This window comes from Danio aesculapii, chromosome 16, assembly GCF_903798145.1.
Source record: "Danio aesculapii chromosome 16, fDanAes4.1, whole genome shotgun sequence".
Lineage (NCBI taxonomy): Eukaryota > Metazoa > Chordata > Actinopteri > Cypriniformes > Danionidae > Danio > Danio aesculapii.
The window spans coordinates 50,984,486-51,008,481 of NC_079450.1; the positions used below are offsets into that span (position 1 = coordinate 50,984,486).

General features: G+C 33.9%; 2 protein-coding genes across 2 annotated transcripts in view; one reads left to right on the plus strand and one right to left on the minus strand.

Annotated features, from left to right (window-relative positions):
* ndufa3 (NADH:ubiquinone oxidoreductase subunit A3) overlaps window positions 1-2,444 on the plus strand; it is a 47,333-nt gene extending 44,889 nt beyond the window's left edge. The window contains exons 6-7 of the mRNA XM_056476116.1: window positions 47-124; window positions 2,278-2,444. Of these exons, the coding sequence (XP_056332091.1) occupies window positions 47-124; window positions 2,278-2,369 (170 nt within the window). The 3' untranslated portion in view covers window positions 2,370-2,444. The remainder of the gene's footprint in view (window positions 1-46; window positions 125-2,277) is intronic.
* A 9,637-nt stretch (window positions 2,445-12,081) lies between these two features.
* The window catches only part of zgc:158689 (uncharacterized protein LOC791177 homolog), a 47,100-nt gene continuing 35,185 nt past the window's right edge, over window positions 12,082-23,996 (minus strand). The window contains exons 11-16 of the mRNA XM_056474662.1: window positions 23,545-23,959; window positions 21,449-21,653; window positions 18,736-18,798; window positions 15,259-15,466; window positions 12,481-12,521; window positions 12,082-12,411 (exon numbers count right to left, since the gene is read on the minus strand). Coding sequence (XP_056330637.1) covers window positions 12,339-12,411; window positions 12,481-12,521; window positions 15,259-15,466; window positions 18,736-18,798; window positions 21,449-21,653; window positions 23,545-23,959 — 1,005 coding nt within the window. The 3' untranslated portion in view covers window positions 12,082-12,338. The remainder of the gene's footprint in view (window positions 12,412-12,480; window positions 12,522-15,258; window positions 15,467-18,735; window positions 18,799-21,448; window positions 21,654-23,544; window positions 23,960-23,996) is intronic.

Consider the following 23,996-nt stretch of genomic DNA (forward strand, 5'->3'; position numbering starts at 1 on the left):
CATCTACTGTTTTTTGAACTTATCTTATGTTTTGCTATTCATTCAGCTTGCATTGTGCCGTTTGTGAGCCCTTATACTAAATACACAGCAATGATGAACAAGGCTGTTCCGTACAATTATCCAGGTATGTTATTCTTCACATGTAACGTGGAATATCTCGTTTATCCTGAAAAAATTGTATTAAGGTGAGGTTGGTCTTACATATTAAGCCTGCATTAATGCAATCATTGTATAGGTGTACATTTAGTTGTTAAAAGATTGGGATCTCAATTTAAACACCCACCCAACTTAAATGACAAATTTTTGATTAATGATGATTTGCATATGTTGATTAATCCTTCGATGTGCTGCAAATCCGCGTATAATCGAAAAAGAGATTCGCTTATTACTCTTTTTACTTACGCTTTTTACTCTTTACCAATGTTTTACTCTTTAAACAATCAAATGACACAGGAGTTCTGGAAAAACAGTTTATAGTTCAGATGGTAAATGTTAAAATTACTGTTTAATGCAACTTGACGCTGTTGAAAGTTGTTGGAACAATTATCAAAAATATGTCACTGAATAGTTTGGGACATTCTAAAACGTTTAACGTGAAAAAAAGCTTAACATGGCTTAATGTACCTAAACATCAACCAGAGAAACCCAAATCTCTGTTCAACTTTACTTGTAATTAACTTCAACTACTGTAAAAAGAACGAGTCCCAATTTGAAAGTCCCCATTGAAGTCTATTATAAGGAAAAAGCTTAACGTGGCTTAATGTACCTTAACAACAACCAGAGAAACCCAAATCTCTGTTCAACTTTACTTGTAATTAACTTCAACTACTGTAAAAAGAACGAGTCCCAATTTGAAAGTCCCCATTGAAGTCTATTATAAGAAAAAAGCTTAACGTGGCTTAATGTACCTTAACAACAAGCGGAGAAAATAAAATTTCTATCAACTTTTACTCGTGAATTACACTAGCTTTGATTTTATGTACAGCCTTTTTAACATTTGGTTTCCCTCAGTTGTAAAGTTATGTTAACCCTTCCTTATTATAGACTTCAATGGGGGAAAAAACTCTTAACCTGAAATTGTTCACTTTATCTATGGAATTAGGGCTTGTTCTTTTGACAATAGTTAGTGTTAATCACAAGTAAAGTTTGACAGAAATTTGTGTTTCCCTGGTTTGTGTTAAGATAGGTTAAGCCACGTTAAGCTGTTTCTTATAATGGACTTAATACGCATAACGTGATTTTTTTTTGTCACTCACTAAAATTAGAGCTTGTTCTTTTGACATCAGAAAGTGTTTGTCATGATGAGTAAAATTTGATAGAAATTAGATTTTCCCCACTTGTTATTAAGATGCATTAAGCCACGTTAAGCTTTTTTCTTATAACAGACCTCAATGGGGGAGAAAACTCTTAACCTGATATTGTACAATTTATCAATGGAATTAGGGCCCGTTCGTTTGACAATAGTTAATGTTAATCACAAGTAAAGTTTGACAGAAATGTGGGTTTCGCTGGTCGGTGTTAAGGTATGTTAAGCTGTTTCCTTATAATGGACTTAAAACGCATAACGTGCAAATTTTTTTAACTCACTAAAGTTAGAGCTTGTTCTTTTGACATCAGAAAGTATTTTTCATGAGTAAAATTTGATAGAAATGTGATTTTCCCCGCTTGTTATTAAGATACATTAAGCCACGTTAAGCCTTTTCCTTATAATAAACTTCAGTGGAGGAGAAAACGCTTTTAAAGTGCTGTTTTTCACTTTATCTATGGAATTGGGACTCGTTCTTTTTACAGTAGTTAGGGTTAATTACAAGTACAATTTGACAGGAATTTGGGTTTCTCTGGTTTATGTTTAGGTACATTAAATCACGTTAAGCTTTTTTCACATTAAGCATTTTAAAATGTCCCAATAGTTTAAAAAATGATATACCTAGTAATGAAACATGGAAGTTTTATAAGGGAATTATTGAATCAATAACTGAAAATGAAACTAAAAATAAATATGGTGTGGCGTACAAGATTATAATGTTAGATTTATACTTTTAGCATTATCAACAACAGCGGCAAAGATAATATTTTAGTATTAAATAACCTTTATATTCGGCTGTTTATTACTTGATTTAAAAATTTTTTTATTACAATTACAGGTTCTAAATTATCTTTGTTAAAACCATAGTGTGATTGGAACCGTGAGAGATGTGATCCGTTACACCACTAATGAGCATTTATTCAGTTGTTGTTCATTTGATCTTTTTTTTAATGATATCTCACTCTCCTCAGTACCTGTTAGAGATGATGGAAACATGCCGGACGTCCCAGCACATCCATCTGACCCACAGGGAACAAACCTGGAATGGCTGAAAAACCTGTGAGAAGTCCTTCACAATCATGTACAGTCCACATTCACCTTTACTTCTGTCTCAATAATAAAACTCTTTATTTGATTATCTTGTTGTTTTTCATATATATATATATATATATATATTATAGGTTTCACCCAAATAGGTATCGCTGCAGCCCGGAGACCACCAAGTGGGAGGGATTTTACTGCATGTAGGCTGGGTGACCTCCAAGTGGGAGGGACTTATGCTGCAAGTGGGCTAGGTTACTGTAGGTGTAGACATTAATAAAACACAACAGGTTACTGTGAGGTTGGGTTTAGGGTTGGGATAGGTGTATAAAACACAATAGGTTGGACTCTGTGTCATATAAAAGACATTAATAAAATGAAAACTCCAGGTTTGGTCAGCCTACTTGGAGCTCAAGTCCCACCCACTTGGAGCTGGCTCCAACCTCCGTTTATACCCTTCTCGTTTCACCTGCCAGATCAACAATAAACACCAGCCATATATCTGATATAAGGCTGTAACAGTTAACATAAACATCAGAGATTAACTTTGTTTATTGTAAGATCATTTAAAAAGGATACAATTATGACATTAAAACATTCAATAATCAAACATATGACTGATCCGCAGAGACTCTGAATCCAGTGATCATCCACACTGTAAAAAATAGCCCTAAATTAGCAGTTTTCCATATTTTGTGATTCTTTTCCCCCCTGTTTATTTCTCCTTTTGAGTTGCATTATGGTAGCTTGATCTTTCTTCCAACAACTTGTAACCTTGAAAAGTTTAAAAACGTGACCTTTTTTGAACGTTTAATAGTTTAAAGTGATTTATTGTCTGGGTTGGTGTTGTATATCATGCTACAAAAACCTTGTAATAACCTGCAAGTAAATTTTCTGTTATTTAACAGGCTTATTTCCATTTGAATGATTTTGTATACATTATATTATAGTATTTCAAATGACTAAAATGTTAATAAAAGTCACTTTTTTTTAAACTGTAGAGTTCAATTTTCAACAACATAAGTCAACAGAGCAGAGATCAAGCTTTCATAATGCAATTCACGGCTGTATATAAACGGAAACACTTGTGAATCACAAAAAATATGGAAACTGTTAATATTTAACATATTTTTACAGTGTAAATGTGTTTTCATAGCTTTATGGACGTTTATTACTTGGGTCCCGTATTCACACAACATCTCAAGGCCAAAAGTAGTGGATGTCGGTCCTAAATTTAGAAATCCTTAATGTTTGAATATTTCACAAAGTATAGGGTATATGCGGAAGTATGCTAAAGGACTTTTAGTTTGTCAGTAACCTGGGTGAACCGTTTCCGATAAACTGTATGCCATTACAAAATCGGCGCGTTTAAGGTCTTTTTTCTTTAAAAAATCAGCGATCTCCACTAGCTGAGTGATATCCGATATAAAGTGGGTCTCAGATTGTACAAGAAGCACTGCATTAAGTGAAGTTTATTCATAAACTACTTTCGAGAGGATCATGTGCTTATGATTGCTTGCGGCTGGACGCGCATTATACAGTTTACAATGCACCAATCAGACGATTCCTAAGCTTCTATAAATACCCTAGGTTGTGTATCACAGCTATCTTCATTTTGAAGAATCCCCCCTTCCACCCCTACTCCTCCTCCTTCCTCGATGGGTAGCACGGTGGCCCAGTGGTTAGCACTGTTGCCTCACAGCAAGAATGTCTCTGGTTCCAGTTTTTACCAAACCAGCTGACGGCGCGGAGTTCGCATGTTCTTCCTATGCTCATGTGGGTTTCCCCCGGTTCCCTCCCACTGTCCAAAAACATGCAACCTAAGTTTGACTAATCCAAATCAACACCATAGACCTGCTCCTACCAAGTACTTATCTCTTTAAAGAGCATCTACTATCTGCTCTTCAGCCATCATGACAGGGGAGTTCTCAAGATCTGTCTGAGCTCAAACTCCCCTCTCTCCTTGCAACAGGAGGGAGCCCCGAGCTCAAGGATTTTATGAGCTCAGGGCTCTCTCCCAGGACAGCATGCCAAACTAGCTTTATAATCATTCATCAGCTAAGTGTGAACTCTTGAAATTACATTTTCCCCACCATGTCTTTATTTACTTTACTCCAGTATATACATTACAACTTCCATGCTGTAAAAGGAACCGTATAAAGTGGAAAAAAGTCACATTAACCGTTCACCGGAAGTTTATCAGTATGGAAAGAAACACTAGCTCCGCATATACCCTATTGTAGTGCTAAAACTCGCTAAATGAGTGAAACGTCAGCATAGTGATAATAAACTATACTAAAATATGTGTTTTCGACAACATGCCTTTAAAGAAAACATTATAAAAACATTGACCTTTTAATAAGTTATCGCCTTAATAACAGAAGTTTTCCCATATGGTAAGAAGTAGGTTTTCATTTTAAAATACACAAAAAAATGGCCAAAAAATAATGTCTCAAAATATATTTAATCAAACATTTGTTCTATAAATAGAAATTTGGCCATTTCTATATGTTTTTCATAATATTTTATCAAATTATTATATAGCAAAATATATTTGCTTGAATATGGTAACTTGTAACACCGAAAGAAAATCTTTATAGAGCTCGGGAACATCTACGTCACAGCGAGTTACGGTCAACCATGTTTTAGGGCAAATGCAGGCGCAGGCTCTATGTAAAGCCTAAACAGATGCAAATCACAACAGAAAAACAACCATTTTATAATAATATCTTTATAAAAACATCTCTCAAATGCTCCAAATATAATGGTCTGATGTGTATATACCTTTATAAACGCTCTTTGTGTGTCTGAGAAGCTGATAATATGCATTCAATAACAATACAATTCAGCGGTGGAGAGTAACTGGAGAAGCCGAGCACAGACGCATAGAAGCTGGATTTACGAGTTTATCCGTAACTAACAGGGTATCATGGAGCTGCTGCAAGAAAACATCTCCATGTGTGATTTACTTCATTATTTGTACTGTGAGCACTTACAGTTTATTGATGATGAGTGCCTGAAAATGTAGTTTCCAGACTTTATTTGAATATGCCAACATAATATCATGCTCTACTAAGTATCCATGATTAAATCTCTGAGAGAGATAACAACCCTCCCCATCAGCCAATCACTGTGTGCATAGTTAATAAGGATGATGACATCACGCATAATACTCTCAGCGTCAGATTTTAAGGCTTGAAGTTTTAAGATAAAACTCTTTCATTTAGGCAAACTCTTTGCTAAGATGTGCTAAGATGAAATGTTTTGTGAATACGGGTCCATAATACCCAAAATGATGTGTTCAGGAGTCTCTGGGATATTTAATAAAAGTACAACATCAGCAGAGATCAAATCTGCTCAACCGTGAATACGTCGGCTCGGAAAATAAACACAAAGTTTAACATGCAGCCTGAGAGCACATACATGCGTTCATTTCAACTTGGAAATGCATTCTGGGATACAATGATTGTAAAAGGAGAGGAAACAAGCAGATTTGAATCTCTAATCAAGTGTAAATAAGCTCAAGATCATTATTAAACCCTCATCTGATCACTCAATTCTTTAAGCTTTCAGAACACAGTTGCATTTGCGTATACTTGCATGTGTATATACAGTATTTGTGTTTTACATAACAGAAGAGTTAATAAAGGAAATAAGTCAAACATATATAAACACAATTATCATCATTATTAATGTTTAGTTGTACTGGATTCACTTTAAAGTCTTAAGCAAATATATTGCTGAGACAATTCAGAAACTGTTTCATTATACTCCAGTCTGTTTCTGCTTTCAAATCAAAATGGTAAAAGAAAATTGAGTTTTTATCTCACATTTTTTTAAAATCAGGATCGTGAGTTAAAAACGGTTAAAAAGGATAATTGTGATTTCTTTTTTCTTCACAATTTCACAATTGCAAACTCCAACATATTTTTTGAGAATTTTCTTCTTAGAGTTTATTTCGTGCAATTGATACTTTTTCAGAATTGCAAGGATAAAACCTGAATATTGTGAGACAGCAATGTTTTTTTTTATTCTGCGGAAGCTATGTGTGTGTGTGTGTGTATACGTGTATATATATATATATATATATATATATATATATATATATATATATATATATATATATATATATATATATATATATATATATATATACTATTCTTATAAATAAACTGCATAGTTGCAATCTAAACAACTACATTCATGCCTGAAAAGTACATTATGTTGTCCAAAAGCTGCAATATTTGTCAAACTAGTGAATTTATTGATCTGCTTTCACTCTATGTGGGCGGAGTAATACAGAAGGTTGAAGAGGCTGGACGGGTGCTGTATATACACACACACAAACACACACATACATATATATATATACGCAACAGTTCTGGTATCTGATTGGCCAATAGCTGTGTAATATTCTGCAATAACAGCACCCGTCCAGCCTCTTCAACCTTCTGTATTACTCCGCCCACATAGAGTGAAAGCAGATAAATAAATTCACTACAGTTTGACAAATATTGCAGCATTTGGAGAACATAATGTACTTTTCAGGCACGAATGTAGTTGTTTAGATTGCAACTATGCAGTTTATTTATAAGAATAGTGCCAATTTTAAAATATTTATAATATCGCATTGGCATATTTATAAGTTCGATACAGCATGTCGGCATCCATCAGCTTGTCATACTAAGAAGAGTAACGACGGTTGACGTTTCCCACAAGTAGGTGACAGAGACTGCATAATAAGCCTTTAGAGGAGAAAAACTCGTAACTACAACTGATCAGTTATGTATTTATACCATAACCTGGTGATGTTTCTGAAAGTGTTTGCTTTGGCTTTTTCGGGGTTAATTATTGCGATCTCCTGTTTGCAGCAAAGAAATACTAAGAAATATCTGTAGACTGATGGCATTTCAGTCTTATAATCCTAAAATGTGAGCAAAATCACCTGTTTTGTCATCACTTTTAGACATTACACCAGAGAATCATTCAAATACTAGCTCCAAAGTGACGTTTGTGAAGTAGCAACGGTTTCTGCTGTTCTGACGTCAGCTGCAGATGTGAATGAACGGCAAAAGAAAGTAGCTCCTCATTTAAAAGTATTTTTTAGATTCTCTGTGTTTGAATTTCTTTTTTAAATACACGATTATGCCGTCGAACTGTAATATAAACTCAATATCACACAAGTAGCAGTGTAATATGGCTGGATATCCTCACTGGTGGAACACCAACCAATGCACGCCTTCCACCAGTGCTGATATATATATATATATTTATTTATTTATTTATTTATTTGAGAATTTTCTTCTGAGAAATTTTATCATGGAACTTTTTCAATTACAAGGACTCTTACAAGTCTTTAAGATAAAAGCTTGTGATAATAATAAAAAAGGGTGAGACAGAAATTTAGTTTTTCTATTATTATTGGAAGCTTCCATTCATTCATTCGTTTTCCTTTGGCTAAGTCTCTAATCAGGGGTCGCCACAGCGGAATGAACTGCCAACTTATCCAGCATATGTTTTACACAGCGGATGCCCTTCCAGCTACAACCCAGTACTGGGAAACACCCATTCAAACACACTACGATCAATTTAGTTTATTCAATTCACCTATAGCGCATGTCTTTGGAATGTGGGGGAAACCGGAGCACCCGGACACATAGAGAACATGCAAACTCCTGGAAGCTTCCATAAAAACTTAAATGTAACTAAAACGATTATTTATGCTAATTTTAAACCACAGGACACAAAAGTTTGTCCCAAATTGATGGCAGGACAAAAAAAAACATGATGTTATAGAACAGGAAAAAAATCGAAAGATAACTATTGATTTTTACAACGGTATTTTAGTTTATATAATCTTAAGTTTGAGAATTTACTTCTTAGATATCTGTTTTTTTATCTTATAACTCAGAATTGCATGAGAAAAAAAAAATCTGTGAGATAAAAACTCAAAAATGTGAGTCATAAAATAGTTTGTTTTTATATTTCACGAAAGAAAATATGCTTCCATTACGAAAAACTTACATGTAACTAATTATTTTTTATGTTCGTCTTAAACCACAGGATATAAATGTCTCATTTGTCTCACTGATGCCAAAAAATGGGCAAAAAAGAAAAAGGACCTCCAGATGCAGCGCTTTACCTCCGTCACGTCCTCCATCACATCTCCACTTTCCAGAACTTTCTTTCACATCTCTCATCCTTCACATTCTCAACTCTCTACTCTACAGCTTCATTTCTGGACGTCTGGAGTTTAACACACTGCATTAGACAGACACAAGAGCTGAGAGCCTCCTCACACACACATCACATCATTTACAACACCTACAAAATCCATTCTGTTCTGACTTCAAACCTGCTCCTCCTTCTAGAATGCTCTACTAGACCCTGTCCAAAGCAATCAAAATTATAATAAACATTTGTTGTTTTTGTTTTAGCCCAAAAAGAAAAACTCAATTAAAGGAATAAATCACTCAATGCCAGCATTGTATGAGCTGAGCACAAGAATTATTAAAAATGACAGCATGTGTGGTCAATAATGACTACATTTACATTTGGATAACTATTTCATTAACCCTTTATAGGGCACTCATGGGTAAAAGGGATATTAAAAGACTTTTATGACTTGGGAAACAAATATAATGTAATCAATGTCATTTAAGTTATCATACATGCACCAATAAAGGGTTATAAAAGCTAATTAGACAAGAATATATTGAGTGCATTTGCACACCAATGCAAACTTCATACACTCATCGCTCTGACTTGATCTAAAATGTTTTATGAAACTAAATTAGGCTCCCGCAAACATCTCTATCATGAAAAATATTAAATTTGTCATAATTTTCATGAGAATTCACTGCATTTCAGTGATGTAGACATCAGATATCACAGTAAATCTGTTCAAATACTGAATAATCTGTTCAGAATATATGAAATCAAATATATATATATATATATATATTAGTTGGTCAAAATTATTAGCCCTCCTGTGAATTTTTATTTTTTAAATATTTCCCAAATTATGTCTAACAGAGAAAGGAATTTTTCACAGTATTTCCCATAATATTTTTTCTTCTGGTGAAAGTTTTGTTTGTTTTATTTTGGCTAAAATAAAAGCAGTTTTAAATAAGAAAAATCAACAACATTTTAAGGTCAAAATTATTACTTCAACTGTATATTTATATACGCCGTTGAAAGACATTTATTAGCCCTCCTGTGATTTTAAATTATTTTTATTAAGTGCTTTTTAACATATTTTTGGACATTTTTACTAGTTTTTTACCGTTTTAACAGCTAATTTGGGATTTAGGGCTGCTTTGCTGCACCAGGGCCTGGATGGATTGCTGTTACAGACGGAAAAATTAATTCTAAAGATTATGAAGACGTTTTGCAGGAAAACTTAAGACTAGTGGTCCTCAACCCGTGGATCAATTGGTACCGGGCCGCACAAGAAATCATTAATTATTTCAGTTTTATTTATTATCGGAACGAATTTTGAAAAATGAACGTATTCTCTCGCACACATCTCAGTCATTTGAGCACCCAAATTGAACCCACAAGCAGCAAAATGAGTAAGAAACAGACGACTCTGGAAAGTTTCTTTGCTAAGGGGAAAGGGTCTAGTGGACCTGCGAACTGCCAAGAAATTGATCCACAACCCATTTGTCAACAAATCGGGTGAATCCAGCATGTCTGTGCAAGAAGATCAACTGCTGGAGATCGCAAATGGTGGTGGACTTCAATGCTGTGTTCACACCAGACGTGGAATGCGTGAATAAGTCGCGACATTCATTTGAGTTTACTCGCTTCATTTGCGCGTCAAATCTGCTTCATTCGCGCGTCAAATCTGCTTCATTCGCGCGTCAAATCCGCTTCATTTGCACGTCAAATCCGATTCATTCACGCGTCAAATCTGCTTCATTCAAGGGTTAAATCAGCTTCGTTCGCGCGTCAAATCCGCTTCATTCGTGCATCAAATCTGCTTCCTTCGCGTTTCAAATTCACTTCACAATAGACACTGATTCGCGTCATGGGCACGAGGTTTCTGTCTGCCCAGTGACTCTAGCTTCGTGCTAAATGGCTAACATGGATTTTATTGAAAGAATAGCTGTGCTTATGTGCTTTAGGAATACTGAAAAACAGCGTCAATTCATTTTGGAGCCGTGTCTGAGTCCACTAGATCCTTTCAGAGGTGCACCCAGCTCTGTGTGCTCATAAATTCCTCCAGAAACTGTACTTGGATGATGGAAGCTTTCAGTGGTGCTTTCGACTGAGCCAAGCCCAGTTTGATGAGCTGTTGTCTGGTGTCAGCAGGAGGATTTCCCCCCGGAACATCAACAACAGGCGCTACGTGATAATCACATCCCTACAAGAGAAAGCTCCTGATTGGTTAACGTGGCGTGAATGTCCGCTAAAGTTCAGATTTTCCAACTCAAGCTTTTCTCACGTAATGCGTGATACACGCATCAATTGCGCAAAACGCTTAACTCACCCTGATTCACTCTCACGAATGGCGTCATTCGCACATATTACGCCGCAGGATGTCTGTTCACGTCTTTGCATTGGCTTAACATGTAAATCACTCGCGCTTGACGCTTCTTTCCGTGTCTGGTGTGAATTCAGCATTAGAGTTCGTTTATATATCTGGTCTTTTCGAGAGTTCGCGCAGGTTCATTATTTCCAATGGAGGTGCGCGGCTCGTGCTTCCAGACACACACAGATGAATGAATACCAGGAGCACACAGCGAGTCACATGACAAGAACTGACCGATCAGCTTCAGCTTGAATGGAATATACACATTTCCGTAGACTAATTATCTCAGACTAACACAGAAAACCCAAACACTGCAGTGCTTTGTATTTTTTCCATAAGTAAAACTTGTATCAGAGTGACAGCAAGGATTTGTCAGCTTGTCATCCTCTAAAAAAAACGGTTGATGGTGGCCTAGCAACCTACGAACCTCCTCCTCCCATCCACCAAACCCCCCCACCCCTGGTCCGTGGTAAAATTACAAAGCGTTGACTGGTCGGCTGTGATAAAAGGTTGGGGACCACTGCTTAAGACCATCTGAAGCTCAACAGAGGATGGGGGATGCAACAGAACAATGAGCCAAAGCATAGATGTAAACAAACAAAAAAAACCCAGAATGGCTTCAACAGGAGAAAATACATGTTCTGCAGTGGACAAGTCAGATTCCTGAACTCAACCCGATTGAGATTTTTTTTTACTCATTGGTAAACATAATAGGTTTTAATAACTAATTTCTAATAACTAATTTATTTTGTCACATAATATTTTACTTGTGGGCGTCACGGTGGCGCAGTGGGTAGCACGATCACCTCACAGCAAGAAGGTCGCTGGTTCGACCCTCAACTGGGTCAGTTAGCACTTCTGCGTGGAGTTTGCATGTTCTCCCTATGTTGGCGTGGGTTTCCTCTGGGTGCTCCCCCACAAGGCCAAAGACATGTGGTATAGATGAATTAGGTAAGCTAAAATTGTCCATAGTTCATGAGTGTAATTGAGTGGGTATGGATGTTTCCCAGTAATGGGTTGCAACTGGAAGGGCATTCGCTACATAAAACATGTGCTGGATATTTGAATATTGAATGAATATTTTAATTGTTATTTTAGCAGGATGAAGTGAAATTAAAAGACTTAACTAGGTTAAATTGAAATTTTTTTAATCTTATTTTAAATTTTTTACTTTATTCCAGGGAAATTAGAAGAAATAAGATTTGCGAAAAAAGTCCGAAAAAAATCCTTGCTTTGTTAAACTGCACTTGAGAAATCTATGTTTTTTAATTTACAAGAGGGCTTATCAGCTTGTCTTTAACTCTATATATAACTAACATACACTCAATCTCCTAAATGATCTTAACACATTTAACAGCACCTAATTCTCTGTTTCTGTCAGCAGAAGTGTAAATCCTGCCTCTGGAAGGTTTAGTAGATCATCAAGGCATCTTTGCAGTAATTATCCGATCATCTTTACTGTATCAGAGGAGCGGAGCGGTCGTTGGTCACCGTCTTCCTGAGCTGAATATGAGCGAACGGGTTGATCCTGTGAAAAGATTAAATTAACTAATCCATCAGACTAACCAGCAATAACCAGACATGATTAGTACTTTACCTGGTAGGGGATGGAGGAGGAGGAGAAAAATCAGTGGACATCTGAAAAACATAAAGAAAACACACATCAGTATATATCTCAGTATATATTCTCTATCGTGAAAGAGACAAAAGCCAATGTTCATTCATTCATTTTCTTTTCGGCTTAGTCCCTTTATTAATCTGGGGTCGCCACAGCGGAATGAACCGCCAACTTATCCAGCACATGTTTTACGCAGCGGATGCCCTTCCAGCTGCAACCCATCTCAGGGAAACATCCATACACACTTACTCACACTCATACACTATGGACAATTTAGCCTCCCCAATTCACCTATAGCACATGTCTTTGGACTGTGAGGGAAACTGGAGCACCCGGACGAAACCCACGCGAACGCAGGAAGAACATGCAAACTCCACACAGAAACGCCATCTGACCCAGCCGAGCGAAAAGCAAATGTGCAATAGAAGAAAAAAAAATCATCTAGAAATGAGATGCTATAGGCAAACAAGCATTCTAGAATGAATGAATTGACTGGAAAAGAATGAAAGAGTGAATGAATGGATGAATGAATGACTGAATGGAGTGCAATAAAATAATGAATGAATTAAATGAAAGAGTGAATAATTGAATAATAAAATAATGGATGGAGTGCATTAAATAATGAATGTATGCAAATGAATGAATGAATTTAATGGGATGAAAGAATGAATGAGTGAATGAATGAAATTATGGATGGATGAATGAATGAAATGGTGAAAAAATGAATTATTAAATGATGAATGAATGGATGGATGAATGAATGTGAATAAAAGAATTATTTAATGGAAGGAAAGAATGGATGAGTGAAAGTATGAAATAATGAATGGATGGATGAATAAATGAAATAATGCAAGGAATGACTGGAATGAATTAATGGAATGCAAGAAAATAGCAAATGAATGAATTTATGAATGAATAAATGGGATGAAATTAAAGAATGAATGGAGTGAATGATTGAATGAAATAATGGATGGATGAATGAGAATGAATGAAATAATGAATAGATGGATGGATGAATGAAAGAATGGAATGAAATGAAAGAGTGAATGAAATAATGGATAGATGGATAAATGCAGTGCAATACAATAATGAATGAATGGAATAATAGAAAGAGTGAATGACTGAATGAACTAAATAATGGATGGATGAATGAATGGAATGCAATAAAATAATTAATAAATGCGAATGAATGAATTAATTCTTCAATGGAAGGAAAGAATAAATGTGACTGAATGAATGGAATGAAATGAAAGAGTGAAATAATGAATGGATGGATGAATGGAGTGCAATAAAATAATGAATGAATGAATGAATGAATTATTTAATGGAGGGAAATAAATGTAAATATATGGATGAGTGAATGAATGAAATAATGAATAGATGGTTGAATAATTGAATGAATAAAAAGCAATAAAAAACAAATGAATGAATTGAATGAATAAATGGGATGAAATTAAAGAATGAATGAATACATTAATTTAATACAAGTTAATTTTATTAAAATATTTCATAAATGAATTGAAAGAATAAATGAATAGAATGAAATTAAAGAATAAATGATTGAATATGTGAATGAATGAAATGACATGAATGAATGGGATGAATGAATGAATTTATTAAAGGAATGAATTAATAAATGGAATGGAATGAAATGAACGAATGACTAAATGAATGAATAGAATTAAAAGAATGTACGAATGTAAATATATGAATTAAAGAATGACTGGATGAATTAATAAAATTAAAAGAAAGAATGAATTAATGTGAATATATGAATGAACAAATAGTATAAAATTAAAGAATGAATGAATTTATTTAATAATAGAATGAATTAATAAATTTAATAAAATAAAAAAATGAATGGATGAATGAATGAAATTAAATGAAAGAATGAACGAATGTGAATATATGAATGAACGAATGACTGGATGAATGAATAGAATTAAAAGAATTACCAAATGTGAACATATGAATGAATGAATGAACAAATGAATGGATGAATTAATTAAATTTATTAATGGAATGAATTAATAAATGGAATGAATGGATGAATGAATGGACATAAATGAAAAATTGAACAAATGTGAATATATGAATGAACAAATGAATGGGATGAAATTACAGAATGAATGGATGAATTAATTAAATTTATTAATGGAACGAATTAATAAATGCAATGAGTGGATGAAAGAATGGAAATGAATGAAAAAATGAACAAATGTGAATATATGAATGAACGAATAGTATGAAATAAAAGAATGAATGGATGAATTCATTTATTAATGGAATGAAATTAAATAATGAATGGAATGAAAGAATAAATGAATGTGAATGAATGGAATGAAATGAAAGAATGAATGACTGAATGAATGGAATGAAATGAAAGAACGTATGGATGAATTAATGGAATTAAATGGAAGAATGAACGAATGTGAATATATGAAAGAATGAATGAATGGTATGAAATGAAATAATGAATGGATGAATGAATAGAATAAAATGAAAAAATAAATGAATGTGAATATGCAAATGGATGAAAGGAATTAAATAAAAGAGTTAATTAATTCATGGAATAAATTAATTAATAGAATTAATCAAAAGAATCAATTGAGTGAAATTAAATAATAAATGAATGTAAATATGTGAATGAATGAATGAATGAATGAATGGGTAATCAGAATCTGCTCATTTGCTAGCAGAATCAGCCATAAACAGTGCAGATGTGTGCTGAAGTCTTCAGGCATGTGTGTTTCTGACCCTGTCCTTGAAGCGCAGGCGTGGACTGGTCCTGCCGGTGTCGGGATTCATCATGCTGTAGGGTCTGGGCCTGAAGGTGCTGATCCGCTGGGAGATGATGCTGCGCTCGTCCTCTGAGTCTGGACTGACCTGCAGCTGCTGACCGGCAGGAGGAAGCCTGTCTAGCTGACCCATACTGGTGCTGTTAACCTTAGAGAGCACAGCAGGACTGAAGCGCACACACACACATAGATACACACAGATATACCGTCATGGGAAAACTCAGATGAAAAAATAAAACAGTAAATACTACAGTGTTTTTTGATCCGTATTACAGTAAAGTGTATTATACTGTATATACTATAGTATCTACAACACTTAGTTAATAAATGGTGCAGCATACTGTAGTATTAACTATGGTGAACTGATAAACTGTAATAAATACAAATAAATAAATAAATAAACTATAGTATATTTTAGTTTTTACTACAGTAAACTGTTTTTTTTAGGTTAATATATACTCTATAGTTGTAGAAAATCACAGTGCACTGAAAAAAATTATTCAAAGATGATTCTTTGGATTTACTAAATTTTTTTACGTTATGTGGTTGTAAACAATTTATTTGGGCTGAATTTAAACAAACAAATTAAGTTGAACATTGCTCAATTTGTTTGTTTAAATTCAACAAAAATAAATTGTTTGCAACAGTTTTGCATGCAACACTTTTTTCAGTGTACTGGGTCTTTTGCTTATATTACTATAAGTTGTTGTGTTACCATAGCATCTGTAGAATCCCCAGAACAATATATAGTACATTACTTTACTTTACTTTACTTTACTTTACTTTACTTTACTTTACTTTACTTTACTTTACTGTACTTTACTTTACTTTCTTTATTGTCCACAAGCGGAAATTTATCTTTGGCTTCACCACACAACCACATCAGCGTTCACAACAGGCAACACAAATATATCTAATGTCATCACATATATAACATTAAAAACTCAATTTAAAACCCTAGACAGGGGAAGTCAGAATAATTAGCCCTCCTGAATTATAAGCCCCCCTGTTTATTTTTTCCCCAATTTCTGTTTCACAGAGAGAAGATTTTTTCAACACATTTCTACACATAATAGTTTTAATAACTCATTTCTAATAACTGATTTATTTTATCTTTGCCATGATGACAGTAAATAATATTCTACTAGATATTTTTCAAGACACTTCTATACAGCTTAAAGTGACATTTAAAGGCTTAACTAGGTTAATTAGGTTAACTAGGCAGGTTAGGATAATTAGGCAAGTTATTGTATAACGATGGTTTATTCTGTAGGCTACCGAAAAAATGTATAACTTAAAGGGGCTAATAATTTTGACCTTAAAATAGTTTTTAAAAAAAATTAATAACTGCTTTTATTCTAGCCGAAATAAAACAAATTAAAAAATTCCAGAAGAAAAAATATTATCAGACATACTGTAAACATTTCCTTGCTCTGTTAAACATAATTTGGGAAATATTTAAAAACTAAACAAAAAAATTCAAAGGGGGGCTAATAATTCTGACCTCTACTGTACATACTTAGTAATTCCCAGTATTTAAAATTCTAATGGTAGTCGGCACAAAGGACATTTGATACACATTTTTCTTTACTTGAGGTTGCCTAAAACGTCTTTTTGATGCAAAAGCTGAAATTTTAAATTTAAGGGATGGGAACAATCTTCTATAATGACGTGTGCTTTCTGTTTAATTCTCATTGAATACATTTCATTTGGTTGTCTTTGTGCTTTACCTACAATTGCACTGGCAATTTTTACTACTCGATGCAGTTTTTGCTTTTCCTTAATCATGCTAAAACTCAACACTTTCAACCAAGTTCTTGTATACCATCTCCAGAACATCTTGACTCACACCAAATTGTTGTAACCTCCTAATGAGATATAATCTCTGCATTGCTTTTTTAAAACTGCACTCTGCATTTGCACCAAAGGTTAATCCACAATCAATAAATGTTCCTAAACAATTAAAACATCCAACTGTCTCGATTTCATGTCCCTCAAGAAACAGAGGTTTCAACCCTTGACTAAGGACTAGTATATTTCTGCTAATTATCATCTCCTTGGTTTTATTAAAATTGATCTCCAGTGAACTCCTTTTACACCAATTTTGAAGCAAATTTATATAATTATGTTAACTGTTTTAGTCAATTGGCCAGCAAGTGCCATATCATCTGCATATTTAAATAACTTAAAACCTAAATCCTGGATCTTAAGTTCAATTGTGTAGAGAGGAAAAGTATGGGTGATAAAATACGTCCTTGTGGAACTCCTGTATTTACAATCATTGTTTTAGACACCATATCGTTAACAACTACTCTTTGAGGACGATTTAAAAGGAAATCTTTAATCCACCAAATAAGATCACCATTCACTTCTAAATCAAGTAATCTTTGAAGGAGAATATTCAAATTAAATTAAAAGCTGAGCTAAAATCTATAAATAAAAAAATCATACTATAGTAGGATTCAAAACACTAGAGTATTATATAATTTATACAGTAAATGAGAGTGAAATATTACATTGAAGTATTTTCTATAAATGAGAGTATAATTTCAGTCATATCAGCTTAGAACATAACTTTTCCTTTGATGTTGGTCTTAGTACGCAATGTAAATAGGGAAATTATTAAAACGCAAAAAAAAAATTGAGATGCTAATGGTCTAATCAGATTCAATGAATTATGCTAAGCTAAGCTAAAAGTGCTCGGAGATTGGCTGAATGGATTCAAAAATGGTCAAACTCAACTGTTTAACTCTAGAGGAACTGATAAAATGAGCCTATTTGCAAAAAAGTGGAGTGTTTCTGTCAAAACAGATCATTTTTTAATGTTCTATATGGAATAATTGGAATTTATTAGTATTTCCTATTAAACTTTTTCACATTACTGTAAATACATACAGTTAAATTCAGCATTATTAGCCCTCCTGTATATTTTTCCTCCAATTTCTCTTTAATAGAAAGATTTTTTTTCAACACATTTCCAAACATAATAGTTTTAATAACCTGCACTTTTATCTTTGCCATGATGACAGCTTGTAATATTTTACATAGATATACTAGTATTCAGCTTAAAGTGCAATTTAAAGGCTTAATTAGGTTAATTAGGCAACTAAGGGTAATTAGCAAGTCATTGTAAAATGATAGTTTGTTCTGTAGACTTTGAAAAAAATATTGCTTAAGGAGGATAATAATATTGACCTTAAAATTGTATAAAAACTGCTTTTATTCTAGCTCAAATAAAACAAATAAGACTTTCTCCAGAAGAAAAAATATTATAGGAAATACTGTGAAAACGTCCTTGCTCTGTTAAACATCATTTGGCAAATATTTGAAAAAGAAAAAAATAGTTAAGTGTTAATAGCGAATAGTTTTGACTTCAGCTGCATTTAAGACAGAATATTTATTTATTATATAATATATTTATTGTCTTCCTGCTGACCTGATGTCATGTCCAGTAGTGTTCGGGCACGGCTGCGTGTAGGAGAAAGGAAACCAGCCTTTTCTGAGAAGAAGACGATAAACATTAAAATAAAACACGCATATTAATATCTTAATAAAATCAAAACCATCTGAGCTCTTCACTGGATTATCTTGAGGATGATGATGATGATGAAGACATGTAAACTTATACAGCAGCCATCTTTAAGCTTGTTTTAAAAGGCATGTTCATGCTCAGAATGAAAACCCTAATAAAGAAATGTCTGTTCACATTAAATAAAATGCATTCCAAATATTAATATGCATTGCTGCATTATGATGAAGATAATAAAGACTGCACTGTATTCCAGACAAGAGACTTTTTTGTCAGATCTTCTTTACTCTTTGAAAAGTAAATTTTCCAATTTTAAGAAGTGTTGTTGGTTATGTTGCCTTGACATGTAAATGAATTAAAATATGTTCAAGTGCTACAATTACTAAAGTGCAATAAAAATAAAGGTTAAAAACAAATAAATGTCCAAATAGAAATTTAATAAAAAGAGCTCATGGAAAAGGTAACATAAACACAATTACATCAAAATGTTACATTTATATTGTCTTCACAAACTATAAATAAAACTACTACAATTACTACAATTACTAAAGCTAAAACAGTAATAAAGATAAACCAACAAAATTATCAAATAATAAAAACATAAAATAAATATTTATAGTATTATTATATATAAATAAATAAGTAAACATATTTAATAAGTAGCATGTGAAAAACAACCTACAGATAAATGAAATAAAATTGAAATAATACTGAAAAAAATTATATATATATATATATATATATATATATATATATAGATATATAGATATATAGATATATATACGAAGAGTTCAAATGCAAAAACCTCTAAGTGGCATCTGAAATTTTCTAAAATTTGAAGGCAATGCCAATTTTTTGCCATAAAAGTGGATTTGCTAAACATACTCACAGGAGCTTGCAAAAAATGCTAATTTTAAAAGAAAATTTCAAACTGCATTAGAGGTTTTTGCATCTGAAGTCTTCATATATATATATATATATATATATATATATATATATATATATATATATATATATATATATATATATATATATATATATATATATAGCTGGACACATAATTATTAGCCCCTCTGAATTATTATCCCCATGTTTATTTTTTCCCCAATTTCTGTTTAACGGAGAGAAGATTTCATCCACACATTTCTAAACATAATAGTTTGTTCTGTAGACTATTGAAAAAATATATATAATTTTGACCTTAAAATGTTTTTTTAAAAATTAAAAACTGCTTTTATTATAGCCGAAATAAAACAAATAAGACTTTCTCCAGATAATAAAATATTATCAGACATACTGTGAAAATCTCCCTGCTCTGTTAAACATCATTTGGAAACGATCAAAAGTTTGGGGTCAGAATGATTTTTAAATGTTTTAAAATAAGCTTCTCCTGCTCACCAGGGCTGCATTTATTGAATTAAAAATACAGAACAAATTGTAAAATTGTGAAATGTTTTTACGTTATAAAATAACTGCTCAAAAGTAGTTTATCATTAAATTTAATCATTTATTTCAGTTTTTAAAGGTATTAAAGATGAATTTTCAGCTTCAATACTCCAGTCTTCAGAGTCACATGATCCTTCAGAAATCACTGTAATATTAATTATTATTATTATTGTTATTGTTATTATTATTATTATTATTATTATTATTATTATTATTATTATTATTATTATTATTATTAATGGTAATAGTAATAAAAGTAATAATGACTGGAGTAACATATTCACTTGAAACTACATACAATAATAAATAAATAAATATATAATAAATAAATGTTTAACAACACATTTTTTATATTTAATTAATGCCGCCTTGAACAGAATAATGTTATTAAAAAAATGAACATGAAAAAGTAAAAAATAAAACCAAGCCCAAACTAATTTTTAATTTTTTTAATATTTCCCAAATGATGTTTAACAGAGCAAGGAAATTTTCACAGTATATCTGATAATATTTTTTCTTCTGGAGAAAGTCTTATTTGTTTTATTTCGGCTAGAATAAAAGCCGTTTTTAATTTTTTATGAACCATTTTAAGGTCAATATTATTAGCCCCTTTAAGCATTTTTTTTCGATAGTCTACAGAACAAACCATCATTATACAGTAACTTGCCTAATTACCCTAACCTGCCTAGTTAACCTAATTAACCTAGTTAAGCCTTTAAATGTAACTTTAAGCTGTATAGAAGTGTCTTGAAAAATATCTAGTCAAATATTATTTACTGTCATCATGGCAAAGATAAAATAAATCAATTATTAGAAATGAGTTATTAAAACTATTATGTTTAGAAATGTGTCGGAAATCTTCTCTCCGTTAAACAGAAATTGGGGAAAAAATAAACAGCGAGGCTAATAATTCTGATTTCAACTGTATATACACAGCAAAATGACCCAACTAAACATATATAAGTTGCACATGTAAAGCTTAACCTATAAATGAATGGACTTAAGTAAAAAGTAAAGAAAATTTAATAATTTTTTTAAATAAATGTTGGCCTAACCAAGTACCTAAAATCAAAAGTAGTTTAAGCATTAAAATTACTAAAACTCATATTAAAAACAAAACAAAACTAAATTTAATAAAAACAAACTGGACTGGTGTGTGAGATGGAGGGTATACCGTCCGGTGCGTTCGTTCTGCCCATAGTGCCAGCCGTCCCGGGGTTCACTGATCAGCAGGCCCAGCATGTCTCCGGGTTGGAAGGACAGCAGACAGGAACCTCCTCCACCGGCTGGATCTCCATCACAGGACTCAGAGGAGTGAGCGAACATAGCCTCCACACGACACGGAGAACACAGAGGAAGAACACGAGGCAGAGTGGAGCCTGTGGAGCACAAACGACAACAACACGCCGGTCAGAGAGAGTGAGAGAATCTGAATGAATGTATGTTGTGTATTGTATCGAATTATATTGTAAGTTATTGTATCGTATTGCAGTTTATTTAATTGAATTTTATTATATAAATATATTAGTAGGGCAGCATGGTGGCGCAGTGCTTTTTCAGAGCTCAAATTTCGCGCCTGCTCTTCTCGCGTAAATCCACCAGAGACCGCTGTCGACTGATTGACTGACTGACTGACTGATGGACTGACCCACCCTACTCCTTCCCTAAACGCAACCAATAGTGTTTTCAAAAGCACCGATTGACCCGTTCACCCACTACCCTAAACCCAAATGACAGTTTTAAAAAACAATCCAGAAAATGAAAAGCCCTCGCTTGATTTTCACCATGTTTTTCATTCTACAGCTTGATTTTCTTTCTCTGAAAGCATTTGAGTTTCCTTTGCTGTGTTCTGGATCATTGTCTTGCTGAAATGTCCACTCTGTTTTTATCTTCATCATCTGCTAATGTAGATGTTGGACTGAAGCAGTTGATATTCATTTACACTGAAGAAGGGCAGAGGGTTGCTGAAGAACTACTGAGAGATTTCAGCTGCTGTCTGGGCTTTCACTTCTTTTCTACACCTCCCTTTCTTCATGTGTTCAATACTTTTTTCCGGCCTAATTTCATTTTATTACACATAACTTCATTTGTGAACTAATTAGACTTTGTTGTGCATATATGCATTTGTTTGGTTGTTACCATCATCTCCTTTAGAAATATTTATTCTGAGAAAAATGGTGAACAGTTCCATACTAATTTCCCCCACTGTATATATTTTTCTCTCCTTTTCATTTTTGCTATTATATTTTTGTTATTATTACTCTTATTTGCCTTATTTGTATATGTAAAAATCTAATTTCTTTGTGTATAGACAGTACACTACCTGACAAAAGTCTTGTCATCTATCCAAATTTTAAGAACAACAAAATCTTGACTTCTAGTTGATCATTTGGTATCAGAAGTGGCTTATATGAAAGGCAAAGGCCTCTAGATTACACTTATTTTAGCTAAATAAAATATGATCATTCCTTGATTTTTAATTATTTCATTAGGACAGTAAGGTCTGACTTTGCTTGGACAAAAGTCTTGTCACTGAACAGAAATAATGTACAAATAATAAATATTGTGTATGACTCCATCATGAGCTTGGAGGACTGCATCCATACATCTCTGCAATGACTCAAATCACTTATTAATAAAGTCATCTGGAAAGCGTTCTTGCAGGACTCCCAGAGTTCATCAAGATTCTTTGGATTCATCTTCAGTGCCTCCTCCTCCATCTTACCCCAGACATGCTCAATAATGTTCATGTCTGGTGACTGGGCTGGCCAATCCTAAAGCACCTTGACATTCTTTGCTTTCAGGAACTTTGATGTGGAGGCTGAAGTTTGAGAAGGAGCGCTATCCTGCTGAAGAATTTGCCCTTTCCTGTGGTTTGTAATGTAATGGGCACCACAAATGTCTTGATACCTCAGGCTGTTAATGTTGTCGTCCACTCTGCAGATCTCTCGCACACCCCCATACTGAATGTAACCCCAAACCATGATTTTTCCTTCACCAAACTTGACTGATTTCTATGAAAATCTTGGGTTCATGCGGGTTCCAGTAGGTCTTCTGCAGTATTTGTGATGATTTGTGATGCAGTTCAACAGATGATTCATCAGAGAAATCTACCTTCTGCCACTTTTCTGAAAGATCATCTAGAAATCAATTTATATTTTGTTGCTCTTATAACTGGGATTGACGACAAGACTTTTGTCAGGTAGTGTAAATATATATCTAATATATAATCACTATTTCATTCATTTCAAAACACACGCACATACAGACCCAAGAAAGAGGTGTGTGCGTCGCTGCTCTGTCTCCTGGGCAGTGGGAGGGTGGACGTGCCGTACAGCAGACCGAGGCCGGACGCCGCATGAGGAGCCGCAGACGGGACGGGTGTGAGCGCACGGGAAAGAGGCGCACTGTGGGGCAGAGGAGGGCTGTGAGGTGCTGCGAGGGGCGGAGTCAGGCCCTGCAGAGAGCTGTGGGAGGAGCCTGAGGTGTGGCCTACAGAGCTGACCACACCCACTGCTGGCTGGGAGTGGGCAGGGCTTGCTGTAGAGCTGGAGTGGGCGTGTCCATTCTGCTGAGAGGCGCTGCTAGGGGAAAGACTGTCAGATTGAGAGTGCTGCTGCTGCTGAGAGCGACTGCTGCTGCTGTCACCGTTTAACAGAGGAGGAACCTCCTGCACTGACAGCCTCTGACAGAGATCAGAAACAATGGGAATGAGATGAGAA